At 41.1% G+C, this 16,922-nt stretch overlaps 1 protein-coding gene across 1 annotated transcript in view; it reads right to left on the reverse strand.

Moving 5' to 3' along the window:
- The window catches only part of LOC129489512 (ubiquitin carboxyl-terminal hydrolase 32-like), a 53,888-nt gene that overhangs the window by 13,739 nt on the left and 23,227 nt on the right, over positions 1-16,922 (reverse strand). The window contains 4 exon segments of the mRNA XM_063646054.1: positions 2,039-2,159; positions 3,425-3,511; positions 9,569-9,753; positions 16,477-16,688. Of these exon segments, the coding sequence (XP_063502124.1) occupies positions 2,039-2,159; positions 3,425-3,511; positions 9,569-9,753; positions 16,477-16,688 (605 nt within the window).

Here is a 16,922-nt window from a genome sequence, read left to right on the forward strand (position 1 = left end):
ATAAATGTTAGCAAAAACTCCTGGTAATCATTTTGAACAACTGCATTATATTTTATCGAATGAATACACCATGCTTTATTTAACCATTCCTCTAATGTGAGACAAATATAAGTTGTTAATAACTTTTTACTCTCCTAAAAAATGCTATGATGATATTTTCCTGCAAATTACGGAGTAATTACAGAGTATTCTCCCCTCAGATAAATTCCTAAAAGGGAAATCACTGGAATAAAAAATATAAAGCATATGGGCAATAATCCCAATTTAAACCACAGTATCTCTTTTGTCTACATGACTTTCTAAGCACATGCAGAAACCCTACATGTAGGGGAGGCATATGGCCTCACTCCCTAGCAAGGCATCAATAGCCCTTTGTTTCCATGGTATCCTAAGTGCATCACTGAAAGTGGAAGTAGAGTAAGATTTAACAGGTCACGTAGGCCGTTTCCTATAAGCAGGATGTCCTAAAGAGACTTTCAGATTGCACACTGGATTTGTTAAAAAGGGGAAGAGATTTATAGAGCCAAATAATTTATTATCATTGACAGTAATGTCTTGTCAGAATAATGCTCTGTCAGATTTTGTGCTGACAAAGATTTATGAATCTATCAACTGGTAAAATTTTCCCTGCTTGCTAGTGAGCATGATCTAGAACATTAGTTTCTCTTCAGCTTTCTTTAGCTTTAGCCTAGTGATCTTTCATTTGACAAGTATCCACAAATTATACTTATTCCCGGCTAGAAAGGGCTCCCAGGAGCCTTGGTGTGTGGGGCATATTTTGGGATCTAAATAGGAAACAAGGTCTAGAATTGGTAGTTTCCCCAGTCCTCCATAGCATAACAAGACAGAAAAGTCAGTTACCATTATTAACTTCTCCAAAGGGAATGCTTTAAAAAATAGTAAAGGAAATTTCCGACTATCAAGAGCCATAAAAATGCAAAAACCACTACAATTCCTCATGTGACTTAAGGAACTCCTTTGACTCTGTTGCTTTTACCTCTCTATCAGATTCTTAATGTCTTTGCCTTTCAAATAATATTTGGTTGATTAAAAACTGCCTGAGGCAAACATTTTTAGGTATGGAGTTAAAATTATTTCTGAAGCAACATTTTCAAAATTTAAAAATTGCTCTGGCCAGACAGCGACAATAGAAGAATGTGAAGTGTGAAGAGTGGCCATTGAGATGTGCTCTTAGGTACCCAAAATTGAAACATTTCAATCCTTTCTCTAACTTTTCTGATCACTATGCCTATTAAAGGTAGCAGCTATAGCCCTGGGACACATTTGAACTAAGTAACTGTGGTTACCAAATGCTGCAACTTTAATAATATTTAACAGAGAGATGCTTACTGATATGTCACGGCCAGACACAGTTTTGTTTCAAGGTTCACTTATTAATATTTTTGAAATGTAATGCCTGCTATAGTTTGGATATGGTTTGTCTCCACCAAAATGCATGTTGAAATTTGATTCCCAATGTGGCGCTGTTAGGAGGTGGGGCCTAGTAGGAGGTGTTTGGGTCATAGGGGTGAAACTCTCATAAATGGTTGGTGCCATTCTTGCAGTAGTGAGTTCTCCTTCTGAGAACTTAGTTTCCAAGAGAGCAGGCTGTTAGAAAGCGAGGATTTCCTCCTGTTTGGTCCTCCCTCTTGCCTGTGTCTGTTCTCCTTTGTTCTTCTCTGCCATGTTATCATGCAGCACAGAAGCCTTTGCCAGAAGCCAGGACCATGTCCTTGAACTTCCCAGGCTGCTGAACAGTAAGCTAAATAAACCTCTTTTCTTTATAAGTTACCAGCCTCACATACTCTGTTATAGCAACCCAAAATGGACAAAGACAATGCCCCAATACAACGAACTCCAGAAGTTGGAAATGAAAAAGCTCAAGCAAACATGTCAATATATTAGGTGCCATAGACGATGCCAATGAAGGTTTTTCTGGTTGTTTTTAAATTGTCTAAAACAGAAATGGCATAATAGTTACACTGGGGGAAATTTCCCATATAAAAACCACCATTTTATGGTGGCCCTAAATACTTACCCTTTCCTGGGATGTTTGATAGCGAAGGTGAAGGGCTGTGGGGTCCCAATCCACAGCAATATAGGCATTTCCAATGAAAGCTCTGTCTTCCCCACAATGAATTTTACAGCCTCTGCAAAAACTAAAAAGGGGGAAAAGATCCACAGAGGAAGAAATAATTACGAAGGAATTTAAATTTTCTTAATAAAAAATATTCTCCCTTTCTACTTTTCTGCTTTCCTCTTGGGACTCACAATTTGTCATGGGCTTCTAACTTCAGACTCTGATAAATGTAGGGATACTTATTAATAATTATTATCATTTCAGGGAATCATGCTTTTCACTTTTCAAGTCTTTATTTTTACAAAGTACTTGATAACCATGTGTTAATCACAGGAAGATGTGAACTTCATGGCAAATAAATGACATGGGAATCGGCTGTTTGAGATACAGCATGCAAGAAATTCCAAATTCAGTTATTTAATGCTCTGAGGTAGGACAAGTTATCTGGTGTAACACCTAGCTCCTTGTTTGTAAAATGGCAGATTAAACAAATGCATATAAAAGTTTACAGAGGCCAGGCATGGTGGCTCATGCCTGTAATCCCAGTACTTTGGGAGGCCGAGGTGGGTGGATCACCTGAAGTCAGGAGTTCGAGACCAGCCTAACATGGTGAAACCCCATTTCTACTAAAAATACCAAAATTAGCTGGGTACAGTGGTGCGCACCTGTAGTCCCAGCTACTCAGGAGGCTGAGGCAGGAGAATTGCTTGAACCTGGGAGGCAGAGGTTGCAGTGAGCCAAGATTGAGCCACTGCACCCCAGCCTGGGCGACAGAGTGAGACTCCAACTCAAAACAAAACAAAACAAAAAAGGAGAGGTGAAGTTATAGAGTAATAAATGTTTATCACAAGCTATGAATTTGGTATGGACTGTAGTTTATAAAACCAGCTAAGTCTCAAAAGCAAAACTTATCTATTGACCTCAAAAGGAAGTGAAAAACTTTTCTGAGACGGAGTTTTGCTCTTGTTGCCCAGGCTGGAGTGCAGTGGTGCAACCTTGGCTCACTGCAACCCCCACCTCCTGGGTTCAAGTGATTCTCCTGCCTCAGTCTCCCAAGTAGCTGAGATTACAGGCACACACCACCACGCCCCGCTAATTTTTGTATTTTTAGTAGAGATGGGGTTTTACCAGGTTAGGCTGGTCTCAAACTCCTGATCTCAGGTGATCCACCCGTGTCAGCTTCCCAAAGTGATGGGATTACAGGCGTGAGCCACCGTGCCCAGCCACAATTCTTAAGTTTCTCATTATTCACTATTTACTTCTCAAAATTGGAAACCTTATGAAAATGGTATAATATCTAAAGCTGAAATTCTACTAAAGTAATTCTTTTGCAGGTCACTTTACCTAGACCATGGGCACCAAGCATAGGAGTTCCCATATTTCTGCACAACTCGTAGAGTGAATGGATATTGATAGCCCATACTGTCATCACTGAAACAGACGAGAACAAAAAGAGTGTAAGAAGCATTTCTGGTTCGAGGTCCAACTCCTTTTCATCTTCTCTTGAAGTAATCCTAGGAAGGGGCATTTGCCACAGCAGTATGCTCATGTTGACAGCTCAATGGTACTTACCCTAATCCATTAGCTGCAGCCCAGTACCAAATACACTCTGGCTTTCCACCCTCTATCTGGGCTTACAGAAGGGTAGACATACGACTGCCAGATGTCTCTAAGGGAGTCCATGTGGCCCACGAAAATTTTACAAGATAAGCTAATCATGAAATCAAATGCCAATTATCCCTCAGCCTTAATTCTATCAGAGGATTTAATTCACATTAAACTAAAATAATTAGATCTTTCCATGACAAGAACACTGACACATTGCAGAAAGCTGTATATTTAGAAGTCTTCTTTAATCAGAATTGCTGATTTGGTGCATGCTAAGTACTGCCTTAACTACTCAGAGTTATAAGCTACATACCATTTTTGGAGTAACTTCTTTTTTTTATTATTATACTTTAAGTTTTAGGGTACATGTGCACAACGTGCAGGTTACATATATATACATGTGCCATGTTGGTGTGCTGCACCCATCTCACACCAGTTAGAATGGCGATCATTAAAAAGTCAGGAAACAACAGGTGCTGGAGAGGATGTGGAGAAATAGGAACACTTTTACACTGTTGGTGGGACTGTAAACTAGTTCAACCATTGTGGAAGTCAGTGTGGCGATTCCTCAGGGATCTAGAACTAGAAATACCATTTGACCCAGCCATCCCTTTACTGGGTATATACCCAAAGGATTATAAATCACGCTGCTATAAAGACACATGCACACATATGTTTATTGCGGCACTATTCACAATAGCAAAGACTTGGAACCAAGCCAAATGTCCAACAACGATAGACTGGATTAAGAAAATTTGGCACATACACACCATGGAGTAACTTCTTTTAACTGCCAATGATTATGTCAAGATGGCCCTGTAAATTTTCCGACTTTTAAAAAGATTTACTCATCCTTGCCCTAACAAGGAGCAATGCAACAATTTATACATATTATCGAAACATAAGCTGTATGCCTTAGATGTATATACGATTCCTACTTGTCAATTATAGTTCAATAAAGCTGGGGGTGGGGGAGAAGGAAGCAATGCAAGGAATATAACATAAGAGTGGCATACTTTACAGCTCATCTGGCAACTGATAGTGGTTATTACATGGGCTATTGAAGGTAATGAAACCATGATAAAGAGTCACTGTAAGGGCAAAAGTGAGAATCACATCTGGCATAGGAGTTCCCATCTTTCTGCATAACTCATCCAGTGAATGATCATTGATAGCCTGTACTGTCTAGTACCATGTCCAACTCAGGCCAGCAATAAGTGAGGAATCAAAGATAATGGGATAAAACAATCAAGTAGTGCTCTCATAGGAAGCTGTGCAGCATTTCTCTTCTGAAAATTTTTTACCTTTTTGCTCTAACTGAATGAAGCCTGACTTTCTTGAGAATCTTGCTCCCCCTGCAGACTTTTTCCATTTTTTTTTTTTTTGAGACAGGGTATCACTCTGTTGCCCAGGCTGGAATGCAATGGCGTGATTATGGCTCACAGCAGCCTCCACCTTTCTGGGCTCAGGTGATCCTCCCACATCAGCCTCCCAAGTAGCTAGGATTACAGGCATGCACCACCATACCTGGCTAATTTTTACATTTTTTGTAAAGACAGAATTTTCCCATGTTGTCCAGCCTTGTCTTGAACTCCTGGGCTCAAGTGATCCTCCTGCCTCAGCCTCCAAAAGTGCTGGGATTACAGGTGTGAGTCACCACACCCTACCCTCTGCACTTCTTATTCTCATATATTCCAGAACCTGGAGGTAAAATAGATCTCTTCCTTATTCCTATGCCACTTGTACATGGTTTCTTCTTCCTTCCTTTCCTAGCTTCTCTGTAGCATGTGCTACTGAATTATGCCACCTGCTATTCCTCCTTGGAAGGTACATATCTTCTTTACTCACTAAAGATTGCAGCACCCAGTTCACTGTGTTTTTTCTCCACCACTTCTCCTGTTATTATTCTTGGTGACATCAACATCAATGCAATTAATGCAACAGTAACTTGGTCTTCTCTCTTCCAACAGTAACTTCCTCCACCCCATATGTAAACCCTCTCCAAATGTCATATCCTAGACCTTGTGAATACACACTTTTCTACCTCCAAAATCTCAATTCCAAGTATCCTCCTTTGCATCCACCACCTCCTATCTTTTTGGGTTACTTACTTATTCAAAAATCCCTATTCTAATGATTCTTTCACCCAAGAGAAACCTCCAATTGCTGCCCTGAAATCCTCACTTGCCCCTTTACCCACTGTCCCTGAAAATAATCACTCTTCTACATAGACCCTTAATTCCAGGATTTTGTCCATTTAATCTAAAATTTCAAATTTATTGACATAAACACTCAAGAAGTTGAGAACTATACAATGAACACCCCATGTGTTCATTACCCAACTATAAAAATCATCAACCCCAGTCCACTCTTCTTTCATCCATAACTTTACCAAGCACCATTAGAATCCGGTGAGAGCTACCATGCCTGGCTGTCTTCTTTAATGTCCGAAGGACCATTCCCTCTTTAACCCACTCCAATCTCTACTCCTTTATCTATACTAAAATAGCTTTCACAAAGATAATGAAAGACCATTTTATCAAATCCAGTGGGCAATTCCTAGTCCTCTGTAGCATTTGAATCAACTATCACTCCTTTCTTGAAATACTTCCTTCACTTAACTCCTGGTTTTCTTCTTACATCACGGGCTGCTCCTTCTCAATCTCTCTCTCTCTCTTTTGAGACAGAGTCTTTCTCTGTTGCCCAGGCTGGAGTACAGTGGTGTGATCTCAGCTCACTGCAACTTCCACCTCCAGGGTTGAAGCGATTCTCGTGCCTCAGCCACCCAAGTAGCTGGGATTACAGGCACGTACCACCATGCCTGGCTAATTTTTGCATTTTTAAGTAGAGACAGGGTTTTGCTATGTTGGGCAGGTTGGTCTTGAACTCCTGGCCTCAAGTGATCCTCCCACCTCGGCCTCCCGAAGTGCTGGGATTACAGGCATGAGCCACTGCACCCAGCCTCGATCTCTTTTGATGCTTCTTTTTCCCTTTTCAATCTCTAAATGTTGGAATGCATATGAACTCAGTTCAGAGTTCATGTATAGATCATGGGAATCTTCTCTATTTAACTCTCACTCTCTAAATATTAATCATCTAGTCCCAGGGCTTTAAATACCACTTATTTGTTGATGACATCTATATTTATATCTCCAGCAGAGGACATTCAAGTCAATTTCCCACTTGAATATATAATAGACTTCTTGAATTTAACTTGATTCCTGTCTTTTCTTGCCAAAATCTGCTCCTTCTCCAGTTTTCCTTTTTCCATTAAATGGTACCACCATTCACAAACAATTGTTCAGGGTAAAAAGCCAGCCTGGGCCGGGTGCAGTGGCTCAGGCCTGTAATCCCACCACTTTGGGAGGCTGAGGTGGGATCATGAGGTCAGGAGATCGAAACCATCCTGGCCAACATGGTGAAACCCTGTCTCTACTAAAAATACAAAAATTAGCCAAGTGTGGTGGCATGCACTTGTACTCCCAGCTACTCGGGAGGCTGAGGCAGAAGAATTGCTTGAACCTGGGAGGCAGAGGTACAGTGAGCCGAGATCATGCCACTGCACTCTGGTCTGTCAAAAGAGCAAGTCTCCATCCACCCCCCCTCAAAAAAAAAGAAGTCAGCCTGGATTCCTCTTTCCCTATACTCCACGTCCAATTCATTAGCAAGTCCTGTGAAAAGCCCTCGTCTAGAAGCTCTTTACTTCAATTACTTCACTTCAAATTTAATCTTGTCCAACTTTCATCTTTACTAAATACTACTTTTATTAACTAAACTGCTTATCTATTATTTGCAGTTTTCCTTTAGGATTTATTTAAATCTTAAATACTTTAAAGAATTATTTATTTAAATAACTTATTTTGGCTGGACGCGATGGCTGATGCCTATAATCCCAGCACTTTGGGAGGCTGAGGCTGGCAGATCACTTGAGGTCAGGAGTTTGAGACCAGCCTGGTCAACTTGGTGAAACCCCTGTCTGTACTAAAAACACAAAAACTAGCCAGGCATGGTGGCGGGCACCTGTAATCCTAGTGACTCGGGAGGCTGAGGCAGGAGAATCGCTTGAACCCAGGCGGTGGAGGTTGCGTTGAGCCAAGATCACCCTACTGCACTCCAGCCTGGGTGACAGAGCAATACTCCGTCCCAAAAAAATACAAAATAAAAATAAATAAATAAATAACGTATTTAAGTAAAGATGTATTTAAAACTTTAAATTTAAATCTGGCCAGGTGTGGTGGCTCACACCTGTAATACCAGTACTTTGGGAGGCCGAGGTAGGTGGATCACTTGAGGCCAGGAGTTCGAGATCAGCCTGGCCAACATGGTGAATCCCTGTCTCTACTAAAACTACAAAAATTAGCTGGGTGCGGTTGCAAGCATCTGTAATCCCAGCTACCCAGGTGTCTGAGGCATGAGAATCACTTGAACCTGGAGGCAGAGTTTGCAGTGAACCAAAATTGCACCACTGCACTCCAGCCTGGGTGACAAATTAAGAATCTATCTCAGAAAAAAAAAAAAAAGATGTATTTATCCTAAGCCCTACCCTAATCATCAAAAGACCCCATATCATAACAAATAAGTAAAGAACTTTTTTTAGTTACCATAAAGCAGAACTCTCATTTGTACCATGAAGGCAAGAAAATGATCTACAGGCTGGGTGCGGTGGCTCACGCCTGTAATCCCAGCACTTTGGGAGGCTGAGGCAGGTGGATCACCTGAGGTTGGGAATTTGAGACCAGCCTGACCAACATGGAGAAACCCTATCTCTACCAAAAAAACAAAATTAGCCAGGCATGGTGGTGCATGCCTGTAATCCCAGCTACTCCGGAGGCTGAGGCAGGAGAATCGTTTGAATCTGGGAGGTGGAGGTTGCAGTGAGCCAGGATCGTGCCATTGCACTCCAACCTGGGCAACAAGAGCAAAACTCTGTCGTAAAGAAAAAGAAAAGAAAATGATCTACAATTTGATTGAGATAAAAAGAAGACATCATCACAATCCCCAAAATTATTCAGAGTAAATGCATTTACTAATCAAATAGAACAGTGGTAGGAAAAAGGGAAAGAAAACAAAATGTTAATTATTTTTATCTAGATTTATGAAATTACTTCACGTTAAAATGACATGGTCAGGGAAAAAGAAAAAAGAATGACATGGTATGGAAATAACCCAACAGAATTACATTTTGTATCATGAGACTTTTCAGAGTTCATGTATGCAATCACTCTCATTCTGAATTTCAGAGGACTGAGTTTTTTGTTTTTTTTTTTTGAGACAGTCTCGCTCTTTCGCCCAGGCTGGAGTGCAGTGGCGCGATCTCAGCTCACTGCAGGCTCCGCCCCCCGGGGTTCACGCCATTCTCCTGCCTCAGCCTCCCGAGTAGCTGGGACTACAGGCGCCCGCCACCTCGCCCGGCTAATTTTTTGTATTTTTAGTAGAGACGGGGTTTCACCGTGTTAGCCAGGATAGTCTCGATCTCCTGACCTCGTGATCTGCCCACCTCGGCCTCCCAAAGTGCTGGGATTACAGGCGTGAGCCACCGCACCCGGCCTAGGACTGAGATTATACAAATTTCCTGGTGAATTCATACTCTCTACTTTTGCAACACAGAAGACAAGGATATTACTTGAAGCATTAGCAGGATGAATCCAGCAAAAGATTAGAGAATGGAAGGATTATGAGACACTAGAATGTTTGGCAAAAGGAAGCTGTATCATCTCTCCTACTCCAAATATCAAACCAAATGGTTGAATTGTATGCTCTCTGAGTGGTTCTTCCAAGAGTGATTGACATAGGCTGGGTCCTATCAGTCATGTAGAATTCATATAGATTATTTTTCTAGAGTGTGCAAACCACAGGTTTAGATGGATCCCCTGAACTCACCGATTCTGGGCATGATTACTAGCTTCCTGAGGTGGGAGTGGGCTCGCTAACCAGGATACTTGAATCCAAATCGCATCATACAGGTCTTTCTTCCGGGTATGCACAGTACATGGAACAATCAATGGCATTCCAAAGAGGCTGGGGTGATTCTCCTGAAATGACAGGAAATACTGTTCTGTTCTCATCTGTATGTACAAATAAGAGAACAGAGAGCTGAGAAGACAGGCCTCTGATTCCTCCCTTTAGTTCTTCTAACCCTGCCAATGACAGGCATTATCAGCATTTCCAATTAGTCACTATCACATTCTTCTCTATGTTTACAAAACCATCTTTATTGACACAGAGAACGGTTACTGTGGAGTCATTAAAAGGGCTGAGGTATTGCCAGTTTTAGAGTTGTTGCCTATTCTATCAAACTTGGGTTTCAGCAATTAATATATTCAAACCACAGTTTTCTCTGATAAACATTTCTCACATACACTGAATCACATGTAAAAACTAGTAATAGCTTCATAGCTAAAGGCTTTTAAACAATTAAGACTCTTTCTTTCTCCAGAAAATATGCCAGTAAGCTGGGTGTGGTGGCTCATGCCTGTAATCCCAACACTTTGGGAGGCTGAGGCAAGAGGATCCCTTGAGCCCAGGAGTTTGAGATCAGAATGGGCAATGTAGGAAGACCCCATCTCTAGAAAGAAATAAATACAATTAGCTGGGCATGGTGGCATGTGTCTGTAGTCCCAGCTATACAGGAGGCTGAGGTGGGAGGATTGCTTGAGTCTGGCAAGTTGAGGGTACAGTGAGCTGTGATCGTGCCACTACACTCCAGCCTGGAAGGTAGAGTGAGACCTGTCCCAAAAAAGGAAAAGAAATGAAAAGATGCCAGTGGAAAAAAAAAAAAAAGACTCAACTATAGTTTTCTAGGGATAAACTGTTGATAGTGGTTATTAGAGTGGCAATTCCCAAAGTTTTGGAGATTTGTGAAACCTAGTAATTCTATTTTGTAACAAGCTTAGCCACCTTCCTAAAAGCAGTTAAGTGATTTTAATCTTTTTTCTTGTTTTTTAAATACAGGATAGGATAAAAGTAAGGTAAAATTTTTAAAAATTTGCTTTGAGTATGTTAAAGAGATATTTATGATATTCCTTAATATAGAGATACTGCACAGAATTATCCTGGAAATGACTGTTTAATAAACATTTAGTATAATGGAATGGTTGGTGGGAGTTCAAGGTTATCCAAAGCTCCTGAACCTTTGAACATTTAATTCCCTAAGAAGTTTGGTATTTATTGAGTAGTTAGAAAAGCTAAATCAGCAACTTATCTACTCACTAGGGGTTAAGTTAGCTAGTTTCTAAGTAAAAAGACCCTTCTTTATTCAGATTATTAAGCATTTTATTTTGCCATTTTCATTTAAGCTTAAATACATAATTTTTAGACCCTATTTCATATGTTACTATTATTAGAAGACCCAGAGAAATCCAGACAGAGTTCAGTACAAATATTTTATAAAATTTTAAAACATAGCTAAACCCACACAATTTTCATCCTCTCATTAAGGAACTTCTCCTAGTGCCCTAGGGCCCATACTTTCTCAGTTACTACTGAGATAAATTCTACTCCCAGTTATTAACATGGTTAGAAACTTCAAGCCAGGGCCAGGTGCAGTGGCTCACGCCTGTAATCCCAGCACTTCGGGAGGCTGAGGTGGGCGGATCATGAGGTCAGGAGTTCGAGACCAGCCTGGCCAATATGGTGAAACCCTGTCTCTGCTAAAAATACAAAAATTATCTGGGCATGGTGGCAGGTGCCTGTAGTCCCAGATACTTGGGAGGCTGAGGCAGGAGAATCACTTGAACACAGGAGGCGGAGGTTGCGGTGAGTTGAGATCCTGCCACTGCACTCCAGCCTGGGCAACAAGAGCAAAACTCCATTGCGGGGGTGGGGGGAAAAAAAAAGTAACATTTGAAATAATTATCACAAAGCAACTAGCTTTCCATTATCACTGAGTTTAAGAAACAGAATATAGTGAGCACTCAAAAGCCTTCCATTTGCTCCTCCAAATCACAAATTCTCCCTTCCTCACAAAGGTAACTGTTATTCTAAATGTTACAGTAATCACTTTCTTGCTTTTCTTTACAGTTTTATATCCTATGCAGAAGTAAATAAACACTAGATTTCATTTTCCCTGTTTTAAAAGTTTTTATATTTATAAATAGAATTACTTAATTCATTTTTTTGTTTGTTTTTTGAAACAGGGTCTAGCTCTGTCATCCAGGCTGGAGCATAGTGGTGTGATCTCAGCTTGCTGCAACCTCCACCTTCTAGGCTTGAGAGATTCTCTTGCCTCAGCCTCCCGAGTAGCTGGGACTACAGGTGTGTGGCACCACACCAGCTAACTTCTGTATTTTCTGTAGAGATGGAGTTTCACCATGTTGCCCAGGCTGGTCTTAAACTCCTGGGCTCAAGCAATCGGCCCACCTCAGCCTCCCAAAATGCTAACATTACAGGTGTGAGCCACTGTGCCTAGGCTAATTCTTTTGTGTCTGGCTTCTTCCCATCAACATTAGGTTTACCAGATTCATTTATACTGGATATAACTACAAATCCATTCATTTTCATTCCTGTATAATGTTCCATTATCTTAATATATCTCAACTTCCCAATCCCTTCTACAACTAATGGACATGTAATGTTTTCATTTTGGGGCTACTATAGATAATGCTGCTACGAATATTCTTGTACATATCTCCTGATACACATATCTTTTGGGTGGATACCTACAGGTAGAACTGCTTATCTTTAACTAGAAAATTGTATTCCAAAGTAGTTGTATTAATTTATATTCTCATCAGCATGGTATGAGAGTTCCTGTTGCTCTACTTAGCAACCCTGTCAGTCTGTTTAATTTTACCTATTCAGGTGAGTGCACTGATATCATAATATTGTTTTAATTTACATTTCACTGATTACTAGTGTCGTTGATCACTTTTTTTTTTTTTTTTGAGATGGAGTCTCACTCTGTTGCCCAGGCTGGAATGCAATGGCGCAATCTCGGCCCACTCAACCTCTGCCTCTGGGGTTCAAGCGATTCTCCTGCTTCAGCCTCCGGAGTAGCTGGGACTACATGCACCCGCCACCACGCCCAGTTAATTTTTGTATTTTTAGTAGAGACGGAGTTTCATCATATTGGCCAGTCTGGTCTTGAACTCCTGACCTTGTGACCCATCCATCTCGGCCTCTCAAAGCGCTGGGATTATAGGCCTGAGCTACCACACCCGGACAAGTTATCAATTTTAATGAAGTCCAATTTAATCTTTTATATGAGTAGTGTCAGGAACGTATTCACCATTATTATCTTCCAAGGGCTGTTTTATTGTTTTGCTTTCAAATTTAGCTCTATAGACCACCTGGAATTGTGGTGAAAGGTAGATGCCAAGTTTCATATGGATATCTAATTGTCCCAGCACCACTTGCTGAGAAAACTATCTTTCTCTCACCACCCTGCAATGTTCTCTTTGTTATAAATCAGGTGTGGCCGGGCGCGGTGGCTCACGCCTGTAATCCCAGCACTTTGGGAGGCCGAGGTGGGCGGATCACGAGGTCAGGAGATTGAGACCATCCTGGCTAACACGGTGAAACCCCGTCTCTACTAAAAATACAAAAAATTAGCCGGGGCGAGGTGGTGGGCGCCTGTAGTCCCAGCTACGCGGGAGGCTGAGGCAGGAGAATGGCGTGAACCCTGGGGGGTGGAGCCTGCAGTGAGCCGAGATAGCGCCACTGCACTCCAGCCTGGGTGAAAGAGCGAGACTCCGTCTCAAAAAAAAAAAAAAAAAAAATCAGGTGTTCATACATTTGTGAACTGGTTTCTGGGCTCTCTATTCTATCCCAATGGTCTATTTGTCTTTTCTTATACCAATATGATGTTATTTTAAGTATCATATCTTTGTGAAATAAATCTTGATATCTGGATGATATCCAATCCTGATGATATCCTTATACCTTATTCAAGAGTATCTTGGTTATTCCTGGTGCTTTGTATTTCCACATATGAGAATCAGCTTATCAACTCACACACCACACACACACACACACACACACGCGCGCGCGCGCGAACACATGCAGACTGCATTTTTATTGAAATTGTGCAATGAGTCATCTGTAGATTAGTTTGTAGAGAACTGATATTTTTAAATATCGAGTCTTCTAATCCATGAACATGGTTTACTCCTTCCAATATTTAAGTCTTCTTTAATTTCTATCAATATTTTATTTTCTATATAGATGTCTTATGTGTCATTTTTAAAGTTTATTCCTAGGTACTTAATTTTTTCTCAGCATTTAATTTTTTTGATACTAAGATAAATAATATCTGTAGTTGAGTTGAATGGAGGCCTCTAAAACAGTATATCCATGTTCTAACCCCTGGAACCAGTAAATGTGACCTAATTTGGTAAAAGGATGTTTGTAGATATAATTAAGTTGAGGATGTCAAGATGAGATCATCCTGGATTATCTGGGTGGGCCCTAAATTCAATGATAAGTATCCTTATCAGAGAAAGATGGAGAGAAGGAGAAGGCCACATGAAGAGGCAGGGATTGCAGTTATGCAGTCACAAGCCAAAGAATGCCTGGAGCCACCAGAGGTTAGAAGAGACGAGAAAGCATTCTCTCCCAGAACCTTTGGAGGAAGCCCCCACCCTACTGAAACCTTGGTTTCAGACTTCTGGCCTCCAGAAGGTGAAAGAATAAGTTCCTGGGCCAGGTGCAGTGGCTCACACCTGTAAACCCAGCACTTTGGGAGGGTGAGGCAGGCAGATCACGAGGTCAGGAGTTCGAGACCATCCTGGCCAACATGGTGAAACCCCATCTCTACTAAAAATACAAAAATTAGCCAGGCATGGTGGTGTGCACCTGTAGTCCCAGCTGCTCAGGATTGATTGTTGCTGCTACACAATCAATTTACTTGATCTAGAAACCCTGCTTTCTTTTCCTTTATTTATTTATTTATTTTTATTTTTTTTTTTTAGATGGAATTTCACTCTTGTTGCCCAGCCTGGAGTGCAATGGCATGATCTCGGCTCACAGCAACCTCCGCCTCCCAGGTTCAAGCAATTCTCCTGCCTCAGCCTCCTGAGTAGCTGGGACTACAGGTGTGTGCCACCATGCCTGGCTGATTGTTTTTATTTTTAATAGAGACGGGGTTTCACCATATTGGCCAGGCTGGTCTCGAACTCCTGACCTCATGATCCACCCGCCTCGGCCTCCCAAAGTGCTGGGTTTACAGGCATGAGCCACTGCACCCGGCCTTTCCTTTCCTTTACAAAATTAGGACACTAAAGTCCAAAGAGCTCAATCAGCTATCTAGTGGCAGAATTAGAACTAACACATAGGTTGCTAAATTCCTAGTTCAGTGCGCTTTCTACTCTACCAAGTTGCCACTATACCCGAAGACTACCTCTTTAACAATTATCCACTGACCACAGTTTGCAAACCTTCCTTTTCCTTTTCTACCAAAGAGTCAACCTTTAATGCAATAGTTATATATTAGATTATCAAGAGAGGCATTAGGCACAACTTGATTTTGCCCAAGAACATTCTTGTGTCCTCTAAGAAAAAAAAAAAAACCCAAAACAAAAAACTTTTCCAAAGCCATCCGCATTTATGTGGCAGTGAAGATGTTCATACCTACATAAACACACAGGAAACATAAATTTTGTGTGTGTTGGTTTTTGTTTTTTTCTAATTTTTTTAGAGACAAGGTCTCACTTATTGCCCAGGTTGGAGTGGAGTGGTTATTTACAGGTGTGAGCATCGTAGCATGTTATAGCTTCAAAATCCTGTCCTCAAGGGATCCTCCTAAACATGTCTGGCTTAGGAAATACTTTTTTTTTTTTTTTTTTTTGAGACAAATTCTCACTTTACCAACCAGGCTGGAGTGCTGTGGTGCAATCTTCGCTCACTGCAACCTCTGCCTCCTGGGTTCAAGCAATTCTCCTGCCTCAGCCTCTCAAGTAGCTGAAACTACAGGCGCACGCCACCATGCCCAGCTAATTTTTGTATTTTTAGTAGAGATGGGGTTTCACCACATTGGCCAGGCTGTTCTCGAACTCCTGACCTCAGGTGATCCACCTGTTTCAGCCTCCCAAAGTGCTGAGATTACAGGTGTGAGCCACCACACCCAGCCATTTTCTTCTTTCTTTCTTTTTTTTTCTTTTTTTTTTTTTTTTTTTTTTTTTGAGACAGGGTCTTGCCCAGGCTGGAATGCAGTTGTGCAAGCAAGCATGGCTCACTGCAGCTTTGACCTCCTAGTCTCAAGTGATCCTCCTGCCTCAGCCTCCAGAGTAGTTGAGACTATAGGCCCACACCATCATGGCTGCTTAGTTAAAAAAAAAAAAAAATTTTTTTTTTTGGTAGAGACGGGGTCTCACTATGTTGCCCAGACGCGGTCTCACTATGTTGCCCAGGCTAGCCTTGAACTCCTGAGCTAAGGTGATCCTCCTGCTTCAGCCTCCCAAAGTGTTGGGATTACAGGTGTGAGCCACTGCACCTGGCCGGGAGACACAAATTTTTAAAGAAAGTAGTACTCAGATGCACTGACTATCCTGTTGCCTCTTAATTTACAGATGAGGAATGTCATTTCATACATTAGCCATCATGAGTAATACTAAATCCTGGCTTTGATCACTTTATATTAGCATATATAATACATTGAAAATGCATTCATAGCAACAGATTTTGAGGACAGGATAAAAAAGTAAAAAAATAAAATTTGTAAAAGTATTAAATTTTTAAAAATTAAAGAAAAAAAGAGAAGAAAATGCATTCAATGATGTTGTAAAGACAGAAAATGGCAATTTCACAAATGACACTAACAAGACCGGCAGTGATTTGCCTAACATTTAACTAACCATTTTTCGGTGGACTGCAATGATGTAACCTGTAACGGGGCTGTCAGGAAGAGATAGCATGTGACCATTAACCATTCCATTTGTGAAGTTCTTCTCATTTCCACATGGCACAATAGTGTTTGGCATTCCATTGGGGACAAATATTGATCGGGGTAGGTCCCCATTGGTAGTTAGGGTGAACATTCCATTTGTAGATGGTGAAGGGGAGAAATCTACAAATTCAAAGATAAGTACAGCATCATCAGCTTGTGGTATTTTTGTCTTTGCCCTTTTCTCAAGTATCCTGAGGACTAGAGACAGTGTAGTCTCTTAACACAGAGCAGGGAGAAATCATAGTATAAATAATTCTAGATTTATTGGAAGATTTTAATTCCCAGTTTTACTTCCCTAACTCACACTTTTGACCAAATGAAAAGGAAAGAGTAACTGCTAGAACCTCTTAAGCA

This window comes from Symphalangus syndactylus, chromosome 9 (genome assembly GCF_028878055.3).
Source record: "Symphalangus syndactylus isolate Jambi chromosome 9, NHGRI_mSymSyn1-v2.1_pri, whole genome shotgun sequence".
Lineage (NCBI taxonomy): Eukaryota > Metazoa > Chordata > Mammalia > Primates > Hylobatidae > Symphalangus > Symphalangus syndactylus.